General features: G+C 46.8%; 1 protein-coding gene across 1 annotated transcript in view; it reads left to right on the top strand.

Moving 5' to 3' along the window:
- Positions 1 to 12358, top strand: part of emx3 (empty spiracles homeobox 3) — a 140239-nt gene extending 127881 nt beyond the window's left edge. Inside the window, exon 3 of the mRNA XM_078549683.1 lies at positions 11491 to 12358. Coding sequence (XP_078405809.1) covers positions 11491 to 11655 — 165 coding nt within the window. The 3' untranslated portion in view covers positions 11656 to 12358. The remainder of the gene's footprint in view (positions 1 to 11490) is intronic.
- Positions 12359 to 20559: the final 8201 nt, after the last annotated feature.

Below are 20559 nucleotides of genomic sequence, written 5' to 3'. Positions count from 1 at the left end.
TGTACCTGATTTTAAGGATCCTTTTCCCAGCAATCACATGATACCACCCATCATTCTGAAATATTGTGTTTCTGTCAGTTTGAAACTCCATCCTCTTTGAAAACCATTATTGAAAGTTAGAATGTGCTGAAGGAGGTGATCTGTTGCGAATGTTTATCTGTTACCCTGAGGCACTTTAACTTGATATTTCTGCTGGAAATTGAAAACAGTCAGTGTGAGATGATTCAGTGAGTAAATGCACTCTCTGCTGTGCTGTTGAGCCATATAAATAATAAAAGGGTGGTAAAAGGAGGAATTGGGCTGATTCGGAACTAAAGAGGGATTTACACATGGAGGCAGTGATATAGCTAAGGTACTAAATGAATACTTTGCATCTGTCTTTACTAAGGAAGAAGATGCTACTCAGACCATGGTGAAACAGGAAATATTTGGGACCCACGATGGGGTAAAAATTGATAAAGAGGAGGCATTAGATAGGCTGACTGTACTTAAAGCTGATAAGACATTAGGAATCGATGCGATGTGTCCAAGGATACTGAAGGAAGTAAAGATAGAAATTGCAGAGGCATTGGCCATAATTTTACAATCTTCCTTTGATTTGGGTTGGTGTAAGAGGACTGGAGAACTGTAAGTGTTACACCCTTGTTCAAAAAAGGGTATAAAGATAGCTCAACAACTACCAATCAGTCAGTTTAATCTTGGTGGTGGGGAAGCTTCTAGGAATGATAATTCTGGACAAAATTAACAGTCACCTGGGCAAATATGAATAATTAAGGAAAGCTATCATGGAATTGTTAAGGGAAAATCATGTTTAATTAACTTGCTGGAGTTTTTTAATGAGGTAACAGAGGGTTGATGAGGGTAATGCAGTTGATGTGTTGTACATGGACTTCCAAGAGGCATCTGATAAAATGCCATGCAACAAACTTGTGAACAAAGTTAGGGCTCATGGAATAAAAGGGACAGTATCAATATGGTACAAAATTGATTGAGTGATAGGAAACAGGGTGTAGCGGAGAACGCTTGTTTCTCAGACTGGAAGAATGTTCATTGTGGGATTCCCCAGGGGTTGGTGTTAGGACTCCTGTTCTTTTATATATATTAATGACCTAGACCTTGGTGTATGGGACACAAATTCAAAATTTGCAGATGACACAAAACTTGGAAGTATTGCGAACTATGAAGAAACTTCAAAAGGACATAGGTCGCTAGAATGGGTGGACACATGGCAGATGAAATTTAATGCAGAGAAATATGAAGTGATCCATTTTGGTGGGAAGAATTTGGAGAGGCAATATAAACTGAAGGGTACAATTTTAAAGCAGTTGCAGGAGCAGATGGACCAGTGGGTATACGTGCACAAACCATTGACGATGGCAGGGCAAGTTGAGAGAGCAGTTAATAAAGCATGCAGGATCCTGTGCTTTATAAATAGGGGCTTAAAGTGCAAAAGCTAGAAAGTTATGACAAACCTGTAGAGAACACTGGTTCAGCCTCAACTGGAACATTGAATTCAGTTCTGGGCATCACACTTTAGGGAGGATGTGAAGGCATGAGAGAAGGTGCAGAAAAGACGCTTGAGAATGGTTCCAGGGATGAGGAACTTCCGTTACATAGATAGATTGGAGAAGGTGAAGCTGCTCTTGGAGGAGAGATGGTTCAGAAGAGACTTGAAATAGGTTTTCAAAATCACAAGGGGTCTGGATAGTGTAGATAGTGAGAAACTGTTCCCATTGGTGGGAGGATTGAGAATCAGAGGACACTGATTTAAGATAATTGGCAAAAGAAGCAACGACGAAATGAGGGAAATGAGGAAAAGCTTCTTTATGCAGCGAGTCATTAGGATCTGGAAAGCACTGCCTGAGAGTGTGGTGGAAACGCATTCAATCATGGCTTTCAAAAGAGATTTGGATCATTATCAGAAGAGGAAATCTTTATAGGGCTATGTGGAAATGGGAAATGAGTAGCATGAGGTGAATTGTTCTTGCAGAGATTTGGTACAAACACAACAGGCCAAATGGCTTCCTTCTGTGCTGTAACCATTCTATAATTCTATGATGAAGATCTAAGGATCCACCTGTGGTCTGCTAAGTTGGTTAATATTAACCAAGGTGTTGGCAGGAATGCTACACTTGACCTCATAATCCCTAGGCTACCAAGATTCTTGAAGGAAAGTGTGCATGTGTGGATGCCCAGTGAAGACCTGATGGGATTTGATTGTGTATCATTGTCAGGCATCCTGTACACATGAAGAATGGGAACCTGAGGGAGGTACTAGAAGGCTGGTAATAGAACAACTCCATAGAATAAACTATCACCTTCAGGAGAGGAACAGAGAGTGTGAGGAAAAAAAATTCGAGGCAAATTTATTTTGTCCAGCCACATACATAGCTTAATTTATTAATCTGCCTTTTTAGCTCCCCTGCAGCACATGCCACCTCCCTGTCCAAACAGTGTTTGGTTTTTAAACAGAAGAAAACAATTCCCATGAGAATGTTTGTCAATCTTGCTCTGTAAAGAACAATAATAATAAAAGTGAACTGGCACTAACCAAGGCACTGGATAGGCCAAAAGTCCACAGGCCCATTTGAACTTGCAAAGTCATCCTCGCTGACATCTGGGGACTTGTGCCAAAATTGGGAGAGCTGTCTCACACACTGGTCAAGCAACAGCCTGAATAGGGCAGAAATTTCTGGCTGGCTGGTGGGTGGAGCGGGAGCGGGAGCGGGTGGGTGTGGACCCGATCGCTGTCCGCAATCGGGTCCATGCCACCATTTACGCGGGCAGGCCAATTAAGGCCTGCCCAGCATGAATCGCAGCTCCCGAGGACAGCGGGACTACAATGACTGCTGGGTCCAATGGCGACCCCGCGGCCTGTTTTAAAAAGCTGGTGCAGCCTTTCAAAGGCTGCGAATCATGGCCAGTGGAAGGCCTTCACAGAGCGCTGCTGCTGAGCAGGCCAGGCAGGACGGTAGGGTAGGGGGTCACTGTGCCCCTCGTTTTTCAGACGATTACCTTGCTGCCATCCTCGAGGAGGTGGCAGCATGGCGGGAGATCCTCGTACCCCAGGATGGGATGAGGAGGCCCCCCACATGACCAAACGTGCCAGGGAGGAGGTGGCGGAGGTGGTGAGCTCCCGCAATGTGGCGCAGCGCACCTGGATCCAGTGTCGTAAGCGCTTCAACGACCTCTTGCACTCGGGAAGGGTGAGTACCATGTTCGCATTGGTCATTTAACCCAGCAGGTAGGCTTTCCCCCCTGGTGCCACAAACCCCCATCCCCCCAAGTCTGAGTGCAGTGACTGCATTGAATCATTGACGGCATGTGTCCTTTGCTTGGTTGGCCAGCAGATATTGGCCATGCCGAGGTCAGCCTGAGAGGTTAGTGATGAGATGGGTTCTGCTGATGCAGCATGTGGTACACTGAGACCCACATTACTGTTTTTGGGGCAACCTGGAGGAGCTGCATCTAGTCACAGTGCTGGAACTCCAGGAGATGTCAAAGTCAGGATGATGACATGCTGGGAGGGGAGCTTCAAGGTGGTGTGGCACCGATCGATCTGCTGTCCTCTGCGCTCCACGTGCTTGAACCTCCTTGCTATGGAAGGTTAGACTGTGTGGTGCCTAATGTGATGTGGGCAGCATTTGGTCAAGGGGGTAGGTGGAGGCGGAGGGGACAGGCCTGGCATCTTTGTGTGAGTGTTCGACAGCAGTGGGGTGAGGAGGCACTGAAGCCCTGCAATGTCCCACTCTGGTTGGGGTGGGCTGGCGGCAAAGAGAATTCAGGTACAATTAGTGCAAATCAATGCTCTTCTGTCCTTTTCAGTAGAAGAATGCACATAATGCCTCCGAGCAGGTGAGGACTGGCGGAAAGTCGGCCCAGGTGGCGATGCTTAGCTGGTTTGAGCAGGAGGCCCTAGATTTGGAGAGGCGCCATGCGCCCAGGTCCACCGGTGTCGGTGAGGCTGGGGTGCCATGGGCAGGTATGTATGACCAGCAATGAGGTCATCATTGTTCTCCCAGCAGCCATGGCAGTGCTGAATGTTCAGTGATTGAAGTTTGCAACATGGCTTGACCATTGCATATGGAAGGATGAGCGCATAATGATCCGGGAGACAGGGATGCAGATTAACATTGTCTCCACGTTAACTGATCCAATGCCCACGTTCTTCTCTTCAGCATCTGCAGAGCAGGGCTGGGAGGAGGAGCAGCCGGGGCCCCCTCTCACACCTGAGGGCCCTGAAGTCTCAGACTCACCAGCGTCACACCATTTCTACCAGGCAGGCACCAGCGCATCCCGGTTCAGCGTCTACCCCCTCAGCATTTCCCTGTGCATGCTCATCCTCGGACTCACTGCTGGACTCATCATGTGCAACCGCAGCCACTGTGTTTACATCTTCTTCGTCCACTGCGTTCCCCTTTCCAGTACCAGACTGTGGAGAGCACAGCATGAAACCACTATCAGCGACACACGATCTAGGGGGTACTGGAGTGCACCCTTTGAATGGTCCAGGCATTGGAAATGCATTTTGAGAAGATCGATGGCTCTCTCCACCACAGCCCTTGTGGAGACGTGGTTCCTATTGTACCACTGCACAGCTTCTGTTCTTGGAGAGGCATCATGAGCCACCTTCTGAGGGGATAGCCCTCATCACCCAGCAGCCATCCATCCAGCTGGGCTGGAACACTGAAGAGCCCCTGCACCTGGGAGTGTCTGAGGACGTAGGTGTTGTGGGAGCTGCCAGGAGCTACCTTGCACAGACTTGTAGAATCAGCATCCTGTGATCACACACTATCTGCACGTTCATGGAGTGGAAACCCTTCCTGTTGACGAAGGTACCCGGCTCACCTGCTGGCGCCTTGATGGCCACATGTGTGCAGTCTATTGCACCCTGGACGCAGAGGAAGCCAGCAATGGCTGCGAAGCCTCTGTCTTGCCTGCTCCCAACGGAAGTGGATGAAGGTCAATGCATGCCTAAACAGAGCATCTGTAACCTGCTTGACACAAGTGAGGACAGCTGATTGGGAGACACCGCAATGATCACCCACCGACCCCTGGAAGGAGCCAATGGCATAGAAGTTGAGGGCAGCTGTGACCTTTAGAGCCGCTGGCATGGGGTCTCCACCTACACAGTTAGCGGAGATCTCAGGCCCAAGCATCTGACAGATATGGTTGACTGTCTCTCTTGAGAGATGGAGTCTCCTTTGGCACCGCACCTCAGACATGTTGAGGTAGCTGCTTTGCCACATGTATACCCTGGCAGCAGGATAGTGGCATCTTCTGTGGCCCCTTCCGTCTTGGACTACCTCTTGGCCCTGCACCCCTTGTGGCTGCGCCTCTCCTCCCAAACGTGGCTCCCCTGGAGGCTGAATGTGCACTTCTGGCCTCTTCCCCCTTCTAGCCCTCCATTCCTCCTCCAGTGGAGAATTCAACTCCTATTCCCAGGCTAAGGGAAGGCTTCCTGAAACCTGCAGGCCCAAAAAAGATTCTTCACTGCAGAGTGCTGACCTGAAGGTTGTGAGCCCAGACTAAGCAGCTGGTATGCGTTTTGAAGTATTGCAGATCACACAGGCAAGTATCAGTAGCTTTGCAAATTAAATACCTGACAGAGCACATTTGTGACCCCAGTGACCCTCTTATCCCGCCCGTGGATGAGGTTTATACAAATGTATCCTACCAGCCTGCCCATTGCGCCCGTGTGCCGACCCGAAGATCGCTGAAAAATCGCCATCAATTGGCGCCTCAAGGGCTGTGAGTAGCCCGTTAATTAATGGCGGGCGCGCATTGGATATCATCGCGCACCCGCTCACAGCAATATCGCGATGGCGTGCGGTGATGTCGGGATGCTCGCCCGATGTCACCGTGCGTCATGCGTCGGCGTGCGGGTCCCATCCCTGCACGCCAACGGGAAAATTCTGCCCATACTCACGTAATCACACTTTGCAGACAATGTTCCACCTCCATCGCCATCCCTAAGTATGTCCTGCCCCACCGGCACCAGAGGGTGCAGCTCTTTATGGAGACCAAATTGCATCTTCACACTGAGGACACCCTCCATCGTGTTGTGTGGCAGTACCACTGTGCTAAATGGAAGAGATACGGAACAATTCTGGGAGCTCAAAACCAGGCATCCATGAGGCACTGTGGGCGATCATCCTCAGCAGTACTGTATTCCTCCTCAAACATGTAATCTTGTGGCCTGCATATCCCTCACTCTGTCATGACCATCAAACCAAGGGATCAACTGGTACAATGAGGAGTGTAAAAGAGTATGCCAGGAGCAGTACCAAGCATACCTGAAAATGAGTTGCCAGGCAGATGACACTGAAACACAGAGCTGCATGCATGCTAACCGGCGGAAGCAGCATGTGATAGAGCTAATTGATCCCAAAACTCATGAATCAGATGAAAGCTCTGCAGTTCTGTCACATCCAGTCATGTATGATGGTGGACAATTAAACAACTAATGGGAGTGAGGAGGCTCATCAGTGCAAAAGACATGATTGAAGCATTTGGAACTATCTTCAGTCAGAAGTGCCAAGTGGATGATCCATCTCGGCCTCATTCTAAGGTCCCCACCATGACATAGAACCAAAAGTAGGAGCAGGAGTAGGGCTTACGGACTTACAGAAGTTAGCCAAGCTTTTCCAGTACAGCTAGAATACTGGCATCTACCTAATAAAATGGAAAATTGCCCAGGTATGTCCTGTCCACAGCAAGTCAAAACTGATCTGGCCCCATCAGTCTGTTCTCGATCATCAGCAAATTGATGAAAGGTATTGTTGACAGTGTCATCAAGTGACACTTACTCACCATTAGCCTACTCACCAGTGCTCAGTTTGGTTTCTGCCAGGGCCACTCGTCTCCAGACCTCATTCACGCCTTGGTTCAAATATGGTCAAAAGAGATGAATTCCAAAGGTGAGATGGGAGTGACGGCCCTTAACACCAAGGCAGCATTTGACTGAATGTCACCTTAAGGAACCCTTGTAAAATTGTAGTCAATGGGAATCATGGGGAAAGCTCTCACTGACTGGAATCACATCTAGCACAAAAGAAGATGGTTGTAGTTGTTGGAGAACCCAGGATATCGCTGCAGGACAGTGTCCTAAGACCAACCATCTTGAGCTGCTTCATTAATGGCCTTTCTTCAATCGTCAGAACTGGGGATGTTCCCTGACGATTATACAGTATTCAGGTCCATTCTCAATTCCTCAGATACTGAAGCAGTCCATGCCCACTACAACAAGACCTAGACAACATTCCGAATTGGGTTGATAATTGGCAAGTAACATTCTGATATGAGTGCCAGGAAATGACCATCTCCAACAAGAGTCTAACTGCTTCCCTTTGACATTCAATAACATTAGCTTAGCCGAATCCCCCCACCATCAACATCAGGTGTGCTCACCAATGACCAGAATTTAACTGAACCAGCCACAAAAATACCATGGCTACACGAGCAGGTAAGAGGCTGAGTATTCTGTGCCAACTAACTCAATTCCTAACTCCCAAAGCCATATCACCATCTACAAGGCTCAAGTTAGGAGTGTGATGGAATGCTCTCCACTTGCCTGAATTGGTGCAGCTCAACCCTCAGGAGACAATTGGTACCATCCAGAGTAGCTCACTTAATCAATTCACCATCCACCACCTTAAACATTAAGTCCCACCACCACCAACAACAACAGTGTGTACCACATTCAAGATGCATTGCAGCAACTCCCCAAGGCTTCTTCGGCAGCACTTTTCAAACCCATGACCTCTACCAACTAGAAGGACAAGGGCAGTAGATGCATGGGAGCATCAACACCTGCAAACTTCCCTCCAAGTCATCCTGACTTGTAAATATATTGCTGTTCCCTCATTGTTGTTGGGTCAAAATCTTGAAACTTGCCACCAAACAGTATTGTGGAAGTACCTACAGCACATGGGACAACAACAGTTCACAAAGGCAACTCAGCACCACCTCAACAAGGGCAATTAGGGATGGGCAAAGAATGCTGGCCTTGTCAGTGACATCCACATCCATGGAACAAATAAATAGAACAATTAAATTGGACACTGAGGGAGAGCGTCTTATTTCTCCTCAGCGTATCCTTCTGGTGGCCTTGCTGAATATGGGAACTTTGTAAATCAGAATAAAATGGCTGGAATCTTTGTGACGATGTAATTGGAAAATAATTAACTTCTCACAACTTTACAGCAGCTGTTGGAGCTTCCGTTGGTTTCAAAATGAATTCTTGAGACATTATTGGTAAACATAGGACAGGTAGACATTGAGCAGTTCAGCATTATGAGAGGATAAGCAACTCCAAATATATGTGCTTTTGCCAATATATTTGTGTATGTGTGCATAAGGAAATGTTTCAATCAACAGTGGCTTCAACATCTGTAAACAGTAGAAATGTGCAACATGTTGGCACTACTTGAAGCATTCTCTCTCTTTGCTATACCATTCACTTCAGTTGGCAACAAAGTGGGCAGCACTGCTCACAGTTGTGGAGAGTCTACTCAACCAGCAACTGATTTAACGTTTGAGTTCTGCTGAAGGGTCATGAGGACTCGAAACGTCAACTCTTTTCTTCTCCACCGATGCTGCCAGACCTGCTGAGTTTTTCCAGGTAATTTTGTTTTTGTTTACTGATTTAACGTGTTGGCAATAGAACTAGAGGCAACATGAACAAAGACTTTTTTACCTAGTGAGTGGTTAGAACCTAGAGTGCAGTGCCTGAGAGAGTGGTGAAGGTAGCTTCAAGTCTGAAAACTTTCAAAAGAGAATTGGATTATATGCAGAGTAAAGATTTGCAGGGCCACAAGGAAAAGCTGAGTTGCTTTTACACAGAGCCAATATGGACATGACAGATTGAAAGGCCTTGTTCTGTGCTGTAATCATTCTACGTTTCTATCATTCCATGATCCTCAGAAAAGCAACCCAGTAATATTAACCATAATCACATATTACTCTTCCAAGACCTTGCGGTGAGTACACAGACATTCAGCTCAGTCAACAGCAAAAAAATTACTCAAACAATTACTCGGACCTGACAGAGCATGACTATAACAGATAATTAATGTGTTTGATCCTTCCATCTGGATTTTGCACACTGCTGCTTCATTTTGCTTTGCTTTTAATCATTTAACCCACTTGCTGCCAGGTTACTTTGCAGTTTGCAGTGTAACAGCAATGTTTGCTACTGGAAGGAAGTAGAATGAGATTCTTCTTTGAAAACCCTTTGCTTCCTTGCATCTTGATTCATCTGGGAAGGTGAGCTTCATGAAGCCACAAACTCCTCTGCTGGAACCATCATCAGGATGAGTACTAACCAGGGAGCCTGAATGGCGTTGGCTTAGATCTCTCTCAGAGATCAAACATTCCGTTTGTGTAGGGTAAGCCTATTGAAGGAGGGAACCTATATCATCACTCTGTATTGACGAATAATCTCACAAGTTTCCTAAATTCAGAAAGGATATCTGAGGAATGCAAAGCTAATAGTATAATTGTTAATTGAAAAAGGGTCAAAAGACATACCTGGACTTAAAGAGCAGTACTTTTAGGAAAAGGTTTAGGAATAATTCTAAGATCTCTTGTGTGCGAGCACTTTGGACAAACATATTAAAAAATTGCAACATTGAATCAGGAAAGTAAAATCACTTTTAACTTGATGTTTTGGAGCCGCTTTGGACACTTTTTGAAAGTATTACGGATGTGTGAACTAGGGAAATCCAATTGATGTTACATGTTTTGATTTCGAGAAAGCTTTTGACAACATTCCAAATTAACAATCAATAGTTTAAGAGTCACAGAATGGGAGTTAGAGTTATCACAGGATGAAGAATTGGTTTGAAAATGAGGTGTCAGAGCTGGGGAATTTTCAGGGTAGAAAGAAATTACAGATGGAGATCCTTACTGTTTTTTATATGCCTCATTGGCTTTAATTAGAGTTCCAGAAACAAAATTTCCAAGTTTGTAAATGATAAGAGTGAAGGCAGAGCAAGAAGTAAGGAATGATACATGAGATGTAAAAGGAGTTGGACCTTTTAGGCACTTAGATCAACTGGTATCAGAGGGAGTTCAATGTAGATAAACATAGTAATGGGGTGAGAAACCAAAAGGGAGAGATTGTGTAAATGAAGCCTTGGAAGACTTTACTAATCAGGAGAGAGATGAAGGGTTTACAATGGATAAACCTATGGAAGCTGCATTAAAAGGCAAGCCAGGTTCTGTGCAGTATTTGCAACGATAATGATAGTGTACAAGTCAAATCATTGCTGTATTAGTAGTGGACAAACTCCACCTTATTCAGTCCTAGACACCTAGGGCAGAATTTTGCCCTTGATGGGCGGGCAGGCAGGCCCCACTGGCTCGATGGTGAGCGGGCAGCTGATTGCCACGGCCGAAATGGGTCCGCGCTGCCATTTTGCGCGGGCAGCCAATTAAGGCCCGCCCAGCGCATTTCCAACTCTCCTGAATAGCGGGAGCGTGCGGGCTGTGGCGGGTGTGCACAGACCGCCGGGTCAAATGGCGACCTGGCAGTCTGTTTAAAGGAAGGCCTGGCAGCCTCCTGTATGCTGCTCACAATGGCCACTTCCAGATCACACCGCAGGGGGTCGGCTGGAGGGAAGGGCAGAGGAGCAGGGCAGGCTACAGGGTAGGCCAGCAGGGGACCAATGTGCCCCTCGCTTTTCTGATGACTGCCTTGCTGCCCTCCTTGAAGTAGAGGCAGCATGACGGGAGGTGTTGGTCACCTAGGATGGGAGGAGGAGGCCCCCCCACATGACCAAACGTGCCTGGGAGGAGGTGGCGGAGGTGGTGAGCTCCCGCGATGTGGTGCAGCGCACCTGGATCCAGTGCCGTAAGCACTTCAACGATTTGTTGCACTCTGGAAGGGTGAGTACCATGTTGGCATTGGGCATTCAACCCAGCAGGTAGCCTTAGCCTTTGAGGCCCCCCCTCCCCAAGTCTTACGGTCGTGACTGCATTGAATCATGTTGGGCACTTCTCGTACGCTAGGTGGGCAAGCAGATAGTGCCCATGCTTAGATCAGCCTGAGTGGTTCATGAGGAGATGAGTTCTCCCCCTCACCATGTGTTGCTCTTAGTCACACATGACTAGTCTGGGGCAACCTGCAGGAGATGCAGCTAGGCGCATACGCAGAATTCCAACACATGTCCTATTCACAGTAATGAGATTGTGGAAGGAGAGCCTCAAGGTGTCATGGCCAAGAACCATCTACTGCCATCGATGCTGCACGTAGTTGCTATGGGAGCAAAGTCCGTGTGTTTCCTAAAGTGATGTACGCAGAATGTGTCCAAGGTGGCCGATGGGGGAGGGTTGGGAGCAGGCGTACTATCTTTGTGCGACTGATCAGCAGTAGTGGGGAGAGAAAGCACTGGAGGCCTGACATGGGCCACTGTGGTTGGGGTGCGACGTGGACGTGCAGAGTCCATGTGCAAATTGCCGCAACAAATGGTCTTCTCTGTTTTTCAGGAAAAGAATGCTCACAATGCGTCTGAGCGTTTGAGGACTGGAGGCGGCCAGGCTCACCTGATGATGTTAAGCCACTTCGAACATGAGGCCCTGGAGCTTGAAAGGCGCCATGTGCCCAGGTCAACTGGCGTCAGTGAGGCTGGGGTGGAAGGGCCAGGTATTTGAGGCCAACAGTGAGATCCGCTGTGTCCTCCCAACATCCACAGCACTGATGATTGTTTGATTTGTTATTGTTGCAACATTGCTCAGTCACAGACTGATAGAGTCAGAGGCGTGGGTCATAGAGAAAGGTCCTTCGTCCCTTTGAGGATGCATGGGTCAAACATCTTCCTAAGTCTTCTAATCCCATTTCGTAGCACTATGCCCATAGCCTTGTATGCCATGGCATCACAACTGCACATCCAAAAACTTATTACATGTTAGGAGGGTTTCTGTGTCCACCACCCTTTCAGGCAGCGCGTTCTACATTCCCAACACACTCTGTGTGCAAAAGTTGCTCATCACATTACCTGTCAACCTCATGCCCCTTACCTTAAATCTATGCCTCCTGGTTACTCATCCTTCCACCAAGGGGAAAGGATCCTTTCTGTCGACCCTATCTATGCCCCTCATAATTTTATAAACCTCAATAATCTCACCCCTCAATCTCCTCTGCTCCAGGGGAAATAACCCCAGTCTATGCTATGTCTCCTCATAAGTCAAACCCTCCAGCTCAGCCAGCATCCTGGTCAACGTACTCTGCACTCTCTCCACTCCAATCGCATCCCTCCCGAGAAATGCATTTCACAACAGCACGCAGAACTATAGCTGTGACCTAGGCAGTGTTTTCTGCACTTGGAACGTTACCTCCCTGATCCTATATTCTATTCCTCGGCTAATAAAGGTATGGCATTTACCTTCTTAAACACCTTATGTACCTGTCCCGCTACCTTAATGGGCCTGTTGACATGTACAGCAAGGTCCCTCTGATCCTCCTTACATTCCACGGTCCGAACATTCATCGTGTATTCCCATGCCTTGTTTGTCCTGCCCAAGTGCATCACCTCACACTTATCCACATAACATTCCATTTGGCATTCCTTAAGCCATCTGACCAGCCCACCTGTATCTGTCTGTAATGAAAGGGTAAACCTCCTTACTATTAGCCACCCCACCAATATTCGTGTCTGTAGGTTCTGGAAGGTTGAGCGCATAATGAGCCAGGGGGAAAGGGATGAAGTGTGTCACTGTGTGCACGCTAACTGATCCACTATCCTTGTTCATTTCAGCATCTCCAGAGCATGGCCGCCAGGAGGAATTGCAGATGCCCCCTCTCACACCTGAGGGCCCTCAAGTGTCACCTGCATCACACCATTTCTGCATATACTAGAACCTCGTTGAGCATTGCAACATTGGCTAGTGTCCCGGGGCACAGTGGAGAGGGCACTTCACAATTGCTGGAGGAGCTGGCAGAGACAGAGAGTGCCCATGATGCCAGCAGTTGGAGGACTGCAGGGGACCAGGCACATGCTCAGTCGGTGCCTGATGATGTGCCTCTGGAGTCGTCCCCGACACAGCAGCTGCAGGAAATGCGGCTGGGTGTGCAGGAGCATCTGGGAGTGATACATGTGACTATGCTTTGCTTGGTGTCCATGGTGGAGGAGTCCACTTGGAGCATCAGTGATGCAATGAGCCTCATAGTCGCCACTCTCTCCATGGAAGAAGCATGACACCTCCAGGAGAACAATCAGGTTCTCTTGGGGTTACACTCGGACCTGCAAGCCCTCACAGCGCCAGTGGCCACAGCTGGTCACTGCCAATGTGGCAGATGGTGTGGGCTTCAAGCTTCCCAGCTCATTACTCATCCATCCACGGTGAGCAGGAAGGTCCGGGGCAACCTCACATCGGTGCAGCAGCTGCCTGTCGTCTCTGCGGGCTCCTCTCAGGGCGCTCCAGATGAGGGCACCAGCTGCTCCGCCCCTCTCCCAGTGATCGCTTCATTGGGTGAGGCTGCGATGACTGGGGAGATGGCAGCTGTGGAACTGGGAGATCCCTCCCAGGCAGGGCCAGCACAGGCTCCACAGGCCAGAGGACGACCACTAAGGTCATCGAGGCCAACAGGACAGCAGAGTCAGCAGGCTGTCTCAGATGCCACTCCAAGCAATGGGGCGGCACCAAGATGTGGCACCCGTAAATGAAAGCATAAGGCACCTTAGGCACAACACGGGTTTCTCACTGGTGCTTTTGTGTTGGCCCGAGATCAGGTGCTTATAATTTTTTTCTGCTTGATTAACGTTTTGTTTTGCATTTGTGAGAACTTCTGATGGTTAAAATAAAAACCAGATGTGTTACCATGGCTGAGGGTAGCTCCTTTGTCCTGCATTTGTATGTTTAAGATAAATGTCATGAGAGTTTGTTTCGACATTGAAGTTTATGTCCAAAGCCCTTAGTTGCAGCTGATGAAGTGGCAGATGTAGCGTTTAAGTGCCCAGTATGGAAGCGCCAGGCAAGGCTGGTCCTGCTGATCCATTTGTGTGAAGCTAGCTGAGGGATCGTTGGATTAAAGTCTCCCGGGTGTCCCTGCCTCCTTGGTGTAGTCCTGGGTCGGTGTTTAGCCCCTTAGTATTCCTCTGTGCTTCCTCATCCTCAGAATCAGTGCTGGACTCATCGTGTGCAGCCGCATCCACTGCATCAACGTCTTCATTGTCCACTGCGTCCTCCCTTTCCAGCACAAGATTGCAGAGAGCGCACCATGCAACCACTATCACCGAGACACGATCTGGGGGGATACTGGAGTGCGTCCCCTGAGTGGTCCAGGCATCGGAAGTGCATCTTGAAAAGACTGATGGTTCTCTCCACCACAGCCCTTGTGGAGGCGTTGCTCCTATTGTACCGCTGCTCAGCTTCTGATATTGGATGGCGGAGAGGCATCATGAGGCACCTTCTGAGGGTTTAGCCCTCGTCACCCAGCAGCCATCCATCCAGCTGTGCCGGAGCACCGAAGAGCCCCGGCACCTGGGAGTGTCCGAGGATGTAGGCATCGTGGGAGCTGCCTGGGTACCTTGCATAGACTTGTAGAATCAGCATCCTGTGATCACACACTATCTGCACGTTCATGGAGTGGAAGCCCTTCCTGTTGACGAAGGCACTGGGCTCACCTACTGGTGCCTTAATGGCCATGTGTGTGCAGTCGATTGCACCCTGGACGCGGGGGAAGCCAGCAATGGCTGCGAAGCCTCTAGCTCGCTGTGTCTGGCTTGCCTGGTCCCAACAGTAGTGGATGAAGGTCAATGCATGCCTGAACAGAGCGTCTGTGACCTGTTTGACACAAGTGTGCACAGCTGATTGGGAGACACTGCAAAGATCACCCACCAAGCCCTGGAAGGAACCAGAGACATAGAAGTTGAGGGCGTGTGGCCTTCAGAGCCACTGGCACGGGGTGTCCGCCCACACAGTTAGGGGAGATCTCAGTCCCAATCATCTGACAGATATAGTTGACTGTCTCCCTTGACAGTCGGAGCCTCCTTGGTACTGCACCTCAGACATATTGAGGTAGCTGCTTCGCTGCCTGTATACCCTGGCAGCAGGATACTGGCATCTTTTGCGGCCCCTTCCACCTTGGACTACCTCTTGGCCCTGCACCCCTTGTGCATGTGCCTGTCCTCCCAAAGGTGGCTCCCCTGGAGGCTGAATGTGCACTCCTGGCCTCCTCCTCATTCTAACCCTCCCTTCCTCCTCAGAGGAGCTGCCTCCAGTGGACATGTCAGGTCCCATACCCTGGCTAAGGGGAGGTCTCCGGAAAGCTGGAGGCCCGATTAAGATTACTATCTGCAGAACGCTGACCTGAAGGTTCAAAACACACAGAAAGCTGCTGGAATTCATTCTGAACTGCTACAGATCACACAGGCAAGTTTAAAAAACTTTCTGCAAGAAATACTCACACACCAGTTTGATGACTCCTCTGAGCCCTCTTATTCCACCCTTGCATGAGGTTCATAGAAAAGTCGCTTACCCGCCTGCCCGTTGCGCCCGTGTACCAACCGGAAGATTGCACGGGCGCCTGAAAACCGCTGTCGATTGATGATTTAAGGGCCTTAACTAGCCCGTTAATTAATGGCGGGCGGGCGATGAACTTCATCGTGCGCCCACCCAGCAAAATATCGCAATGGCGCGTGGTGATGTTGGGACGTTTGCCCGACATCACCATGCGCTATTTTATGCGCTGACGTGCAGGGCCCCCCCTCTTATGCCCCAGGAGATAAAAGTAAAAAATTAGGAAGTTAGGAGTAAGATAAATCAAACAGAATTTGTTTACCTTCAGGGTTCTAGAAAGTTGGGTAAGATGCCAAGGAAAGCGGAGTGAACAATATAAATGTGTTCAAGAGATAATTTGATGGGTTTTTGGAATGAGGAAGAACTGAGAGGAGTAATGTAAAGATGTATAGGTGTAATTTATCAATGAAAAATTATCTATGAGTTTATGACTACAGGGGCCCAGAAGAAGCATCTTCAATGCTACAGTATCAAGAACTCATGCCAATCTATTTAAACAATAACAATCACAGAAAAATAAAGCATCTTAAATACAAATCTACAAGTAACCTGTTACTATGGACACTATAAAAAATTTACCAGTGACAATCCCAGGCCACTGCAAGAATTTTAACCAGGATAATCCCAGCACACTGCAGTTATTTTAACCAGGATGATCCCAGCACCCTGCAGGTATTTCAACCAGGATAATCCCAGCACCCTGCAGGTATTTTAACAGGCATAATCCCAGCACACTGCAGTTATTTTAACCAGAATAATCCCAGCACACCACAGGTATCTTAAATGGGATAATCCCAGCACACTGCAAGTATTTTAACCAGCACACTGCAGGTATTGTAACCGGGATAATCCCCACACTGCAGGTATTTTAACTGGGATAATCACAGCACACAGTAGGTATTTAAACTAGGATAATCCCAGCACACTGCAGGTATGTTAACCAGAATTATCCCAGTACACTGCAGGTATTTTTAATGGACTAATCCCAGCACACTGCAGGTATTTAAACCAGGATAATCCCAGCACACTGCAGATATTTTACCAGGATAATCCCGGCACACTGCAGGTATTTTAAAAAGAAAAATCCCAGCACACTGCAGGTATTTCAAGCAGAATAAACCCAGCACACTGCAGGTATTTTAGCCAGAATAATCCCAGCACACTGCAGCTATTTTAACCAGGACAATCTCAACACTCTGCAGGTATTTTAATCAGAATAGTCCACGCACACTGCAGGTATTTTAACCAGAATAATCCCAGGACACTTAAGGTATTTGAACCAGAATAATCCCAGCACACTACAGGTATTTTAATCAGAATAGTCCCAGTACACTGTAGCTATTTTTACCGGGATAATTTCAGCACAGTGCAGCTATTTTAACCAGAATAATCCAAGCATACTGCAGGTATTTTAATCAGAATTATCCCAGCGCACTGCAGTTATTTTTACCAGGATGATTTCAGCACACTGTAGGTATTTTAACCACGAGAATCCCAGCACACTGCAGGTATTTTAACCAGAGTAATCTCAGCACAATGCAGGTATTTTAATCAGAATAATCCCAGCCCATTACAGATATTTTAACCAGAATAATCCCAGCATACTGCAAGTATTTTTAAAGGGTTAATCCCAGCACAATGCAGGTATTTTTACCGGGATAATCCCAGCAAACTGCAGGTATATTAACCGGGACAATCCAAACACACTGCAGGTATTTTAACCAGAGTAATTACAGCAATCTGCAGGTATTTTAGTCAGGACAGTCCCAGCACACTGCAGGTATTGTAACCGGGATAATCCCCACACTGCAGGTATTTTAACTGGGGTAACCTCAGCACAATGTAGGTATTTTAACCAGAATAATCCCAGCATACTGCAGGTATTTAAACTAGAATAACCCCAGCAAATCACAGGTATTTTAACCAGAATCATTCCAGAACACTGCAGGTATTTTAACCAGAAAAATCCCATCATACTGCAGGTATTTTAACCAGGACCATCCCAGCACTCTGCAGGTATTTTAACCAGGTATTTTGACCAGAATAATCCCAGCACACTGCAGGTATTTTAACCGGGATAATCCAAGCACACTGCAGGTATGTTAACCAGAGTAATCCCAGCACACTGCAGCTACTTTTACCGGGATAATCCCAGAACACTGCAGGGATTTCAACCAGAATAATCCCAGCACACTGCAGGTATTTTAACCAGAGTAATACCAGCACAATTCTGGTATTTTAACCAGGATAATCCCAGCTCGCTATGGGTACTTTCACCAGCATAATCCCAGCACTCGGCAGGTATTTTAACCAGAACAATCTCAGCACTCTGCAGGTATTTTAATCAGAATAATCCCAGCACACTGCATGTATTTTAATCAGAATAATCCCAGCGCACTGCAGTTATTTTTACCGGGATGATCTCAGCACACTGTAGGTAATTTAACCAGAACAATCTCAACACTCTGCAGGTATTTGCACCAGAATAATCCCAGCACACTGCAGGTATTTTAACCAGAATACTCCCAGCACACTGCAGGTATTTTAACTGGGATAACCTCATCACACTGCAGGTATTTTAATCAGTATTATCCCAGCGCACTGCAGCTATTTTTACCGGAATAATCTCAGCACACTGTAGGTATTATAACCACGATAATCCCAGCATACTACAGGTATCTTAACCAGAATAATCACAGCACACGGCAGGTAATTTAACTAGAATAATCCCAGCACACTGCAGCTATTGTATTCAGGACAATCCCAACACACTGCAGGTATTGTATTCAGGACAATCCCAGCACTCTGCAGGTATTTTAACCAGAATAATCCCAAACAAACTGTAGTTATTGTAACCAGAATAATCCCAGCACACTGCAGGTATTTTAACCACGGTAATCCCAGCACACTACGGGTATTTTAACCAGAATAATCCCAGCACACTGCAAGTATTTTTAAAGGGTTAATCTCAAAACACTGCAGGTATTTTAACCAGAATAATTACAGCACTCTGCAGCTATTTTAACCAGAATAATCCAAGCATACTGCCATTATTTTAACCAGAAAAACCCTAGCACTCTGCAGGTATTTTAAGCAGAATAATCTCAGCACTCTGCAGATATTCTAATCAGAATAGTACCAGCACAGGGCAGGTATTTAAACCAGAATAATCCCAGCACACTACAGGTATTTTAACCAGAATAATCCCAGCACACCACAGGTATTTTAACCAGAATAATCCAAGCACACTGTCAGTATTTTAATCAGAATATTCCCAGTGCAGTGCAGCCATTTATACCGGGATAATCTTAGCACACTGCAGGTATTTTAACCACGATAATCCCAGCACACTGCAGGTATTTTTAACAGGTTAATCCCAGCACATTGCAGGTAATTTAACCAGAATAATCCCAGCACACTGCAAGTATTTGTAACAGGTTAATCCCAGCACATTGCAGGTAATTTAACCAGAATGATACCAGCACACTGCAGGGATTTCAACCAGGATAATACCAGCACTCTGCAGCTATTTTTACCGGGATAATGCCAGCACACTGCAGGTATTTTAACCGGGATAATCCAAGCACACAGCAGGGATTTCAACCAGAACAATCCCAGCACACTGCAGGTATTTTAACCAGAGTAATACCAGCACAATGCTGGTATTTTAACCAGGATAATCCAAGCTCGCTATGGGCACTTTCACCAGCATAATCCCAGCACTCGGCAGGTATTTTAACCAGAACAATCTCAGCACTCAGCTGGTATTTTAATCAGAATAATCTCAGCACACTGCCGGCATTTTAACCAGAATTATCCCAACACACTTCATGTATTTTAACCAGAATAATCCAAGTCCAATGCGGGTATTTTAATCAGAATAATCCCAGCGCAGTGCAGCTATTTGTACCGGGAAAATGTCAGCACACTGCAGCTATTTTAACCACGATAATCTCAGCACACTGCAGGTATTTTAACCAGAATAATCCTTGCACACTGTAAGTATTTTTAACGGGTAAATCCCAAAACACTGCAGGTATTTTGACCAGAATTATCCCAGCACACTGCAAGTATTTTTAACGGGTTAATACCAGCACACTGCCGGTATATTAACCAGAATTATCCCAGCACACTGCAGCTATTTTTACTGGGATAATCCCAGCAAACTGCAGGTATATTAACTGGGACAATCCAAGCACATTGCAGGTATTTTGAACAGAGTAATTACAGCAATCGGCAGGTATTTTAACCAGAAGAATCCCAGCACACTCCCAGTATTTTATTCAGGACAATCCCCACACTCTGCAGGTATTTTAGCCAGAATAATACCATCACACTGCAGGTATTTTAACCAGAACATTCTCAGCACTCTGCAGATATTTTAATCAGAATAGTACCAGCACAGGGCAAGTATTTTAACTAGAATAATCCTAGAACTCTGCAAGCATTTTAACCAGAATAATCCCAGCACACTGCAGGTATTTTAACCAGAATAATCTCAGCACACTGCAGGTATTTTAACCAGAATAATACCAGCACACCGCAGGTATTTTAACCAGAATAATCCCAGCACATTACAGGTATCTCAACCAGAATTACCCCAGCATACGGCAAGTATTTCTAACAGGATAATATCAGCACAATGCAGGTATATTAACCAGAATTATCCCAGCACACTGCAGCTATGTTTACCGGGATAATCCCATCAAACTGCAGGTATATTAACCGGGACAATCCAAGCACACTGCAGGTATTTTAACCAGATTAATTACAGCAATCTGCAGGTATTTTAACCAGAATAACCCAAGCACACTTCGGGCTTTTTAACCAGAGCAATCTCAACACTCTGTAAGTATTTTAACCAGAATAATCCCAGCACACTTCAGGTCTTTGAACCAGAATATACCAGCGCACTGCAGGTATTTTAACCAGAACACTCCCAGCACACTGCAGGTATTTTAACTGGGATAACCTCAGCACACTGCAGGTATTTTAATCAGCATAATCCCAGAGCACTGCAGCTATTTTTACCGGTAT

This window comes from Cetorhinus maximus, chromosome 10 (genome assembly GCF_964194155.1).
Source record: "Cetorhinus maximus chromosome 10, sCetMax3.hap1.1, whole genome shotgun sequence".
NCBI lineage: Eukaryota > Metazoa > Chordata > Chondrichthyes > Lamniformes > Cetorhinidae > Cetorhinus > Cetorhinus maximus.
The sequence above is the reverse complement of the archived record's forward strand: the minus strand, read 5'-3'. Positions and strand labels throughout refer to the sequence as shown.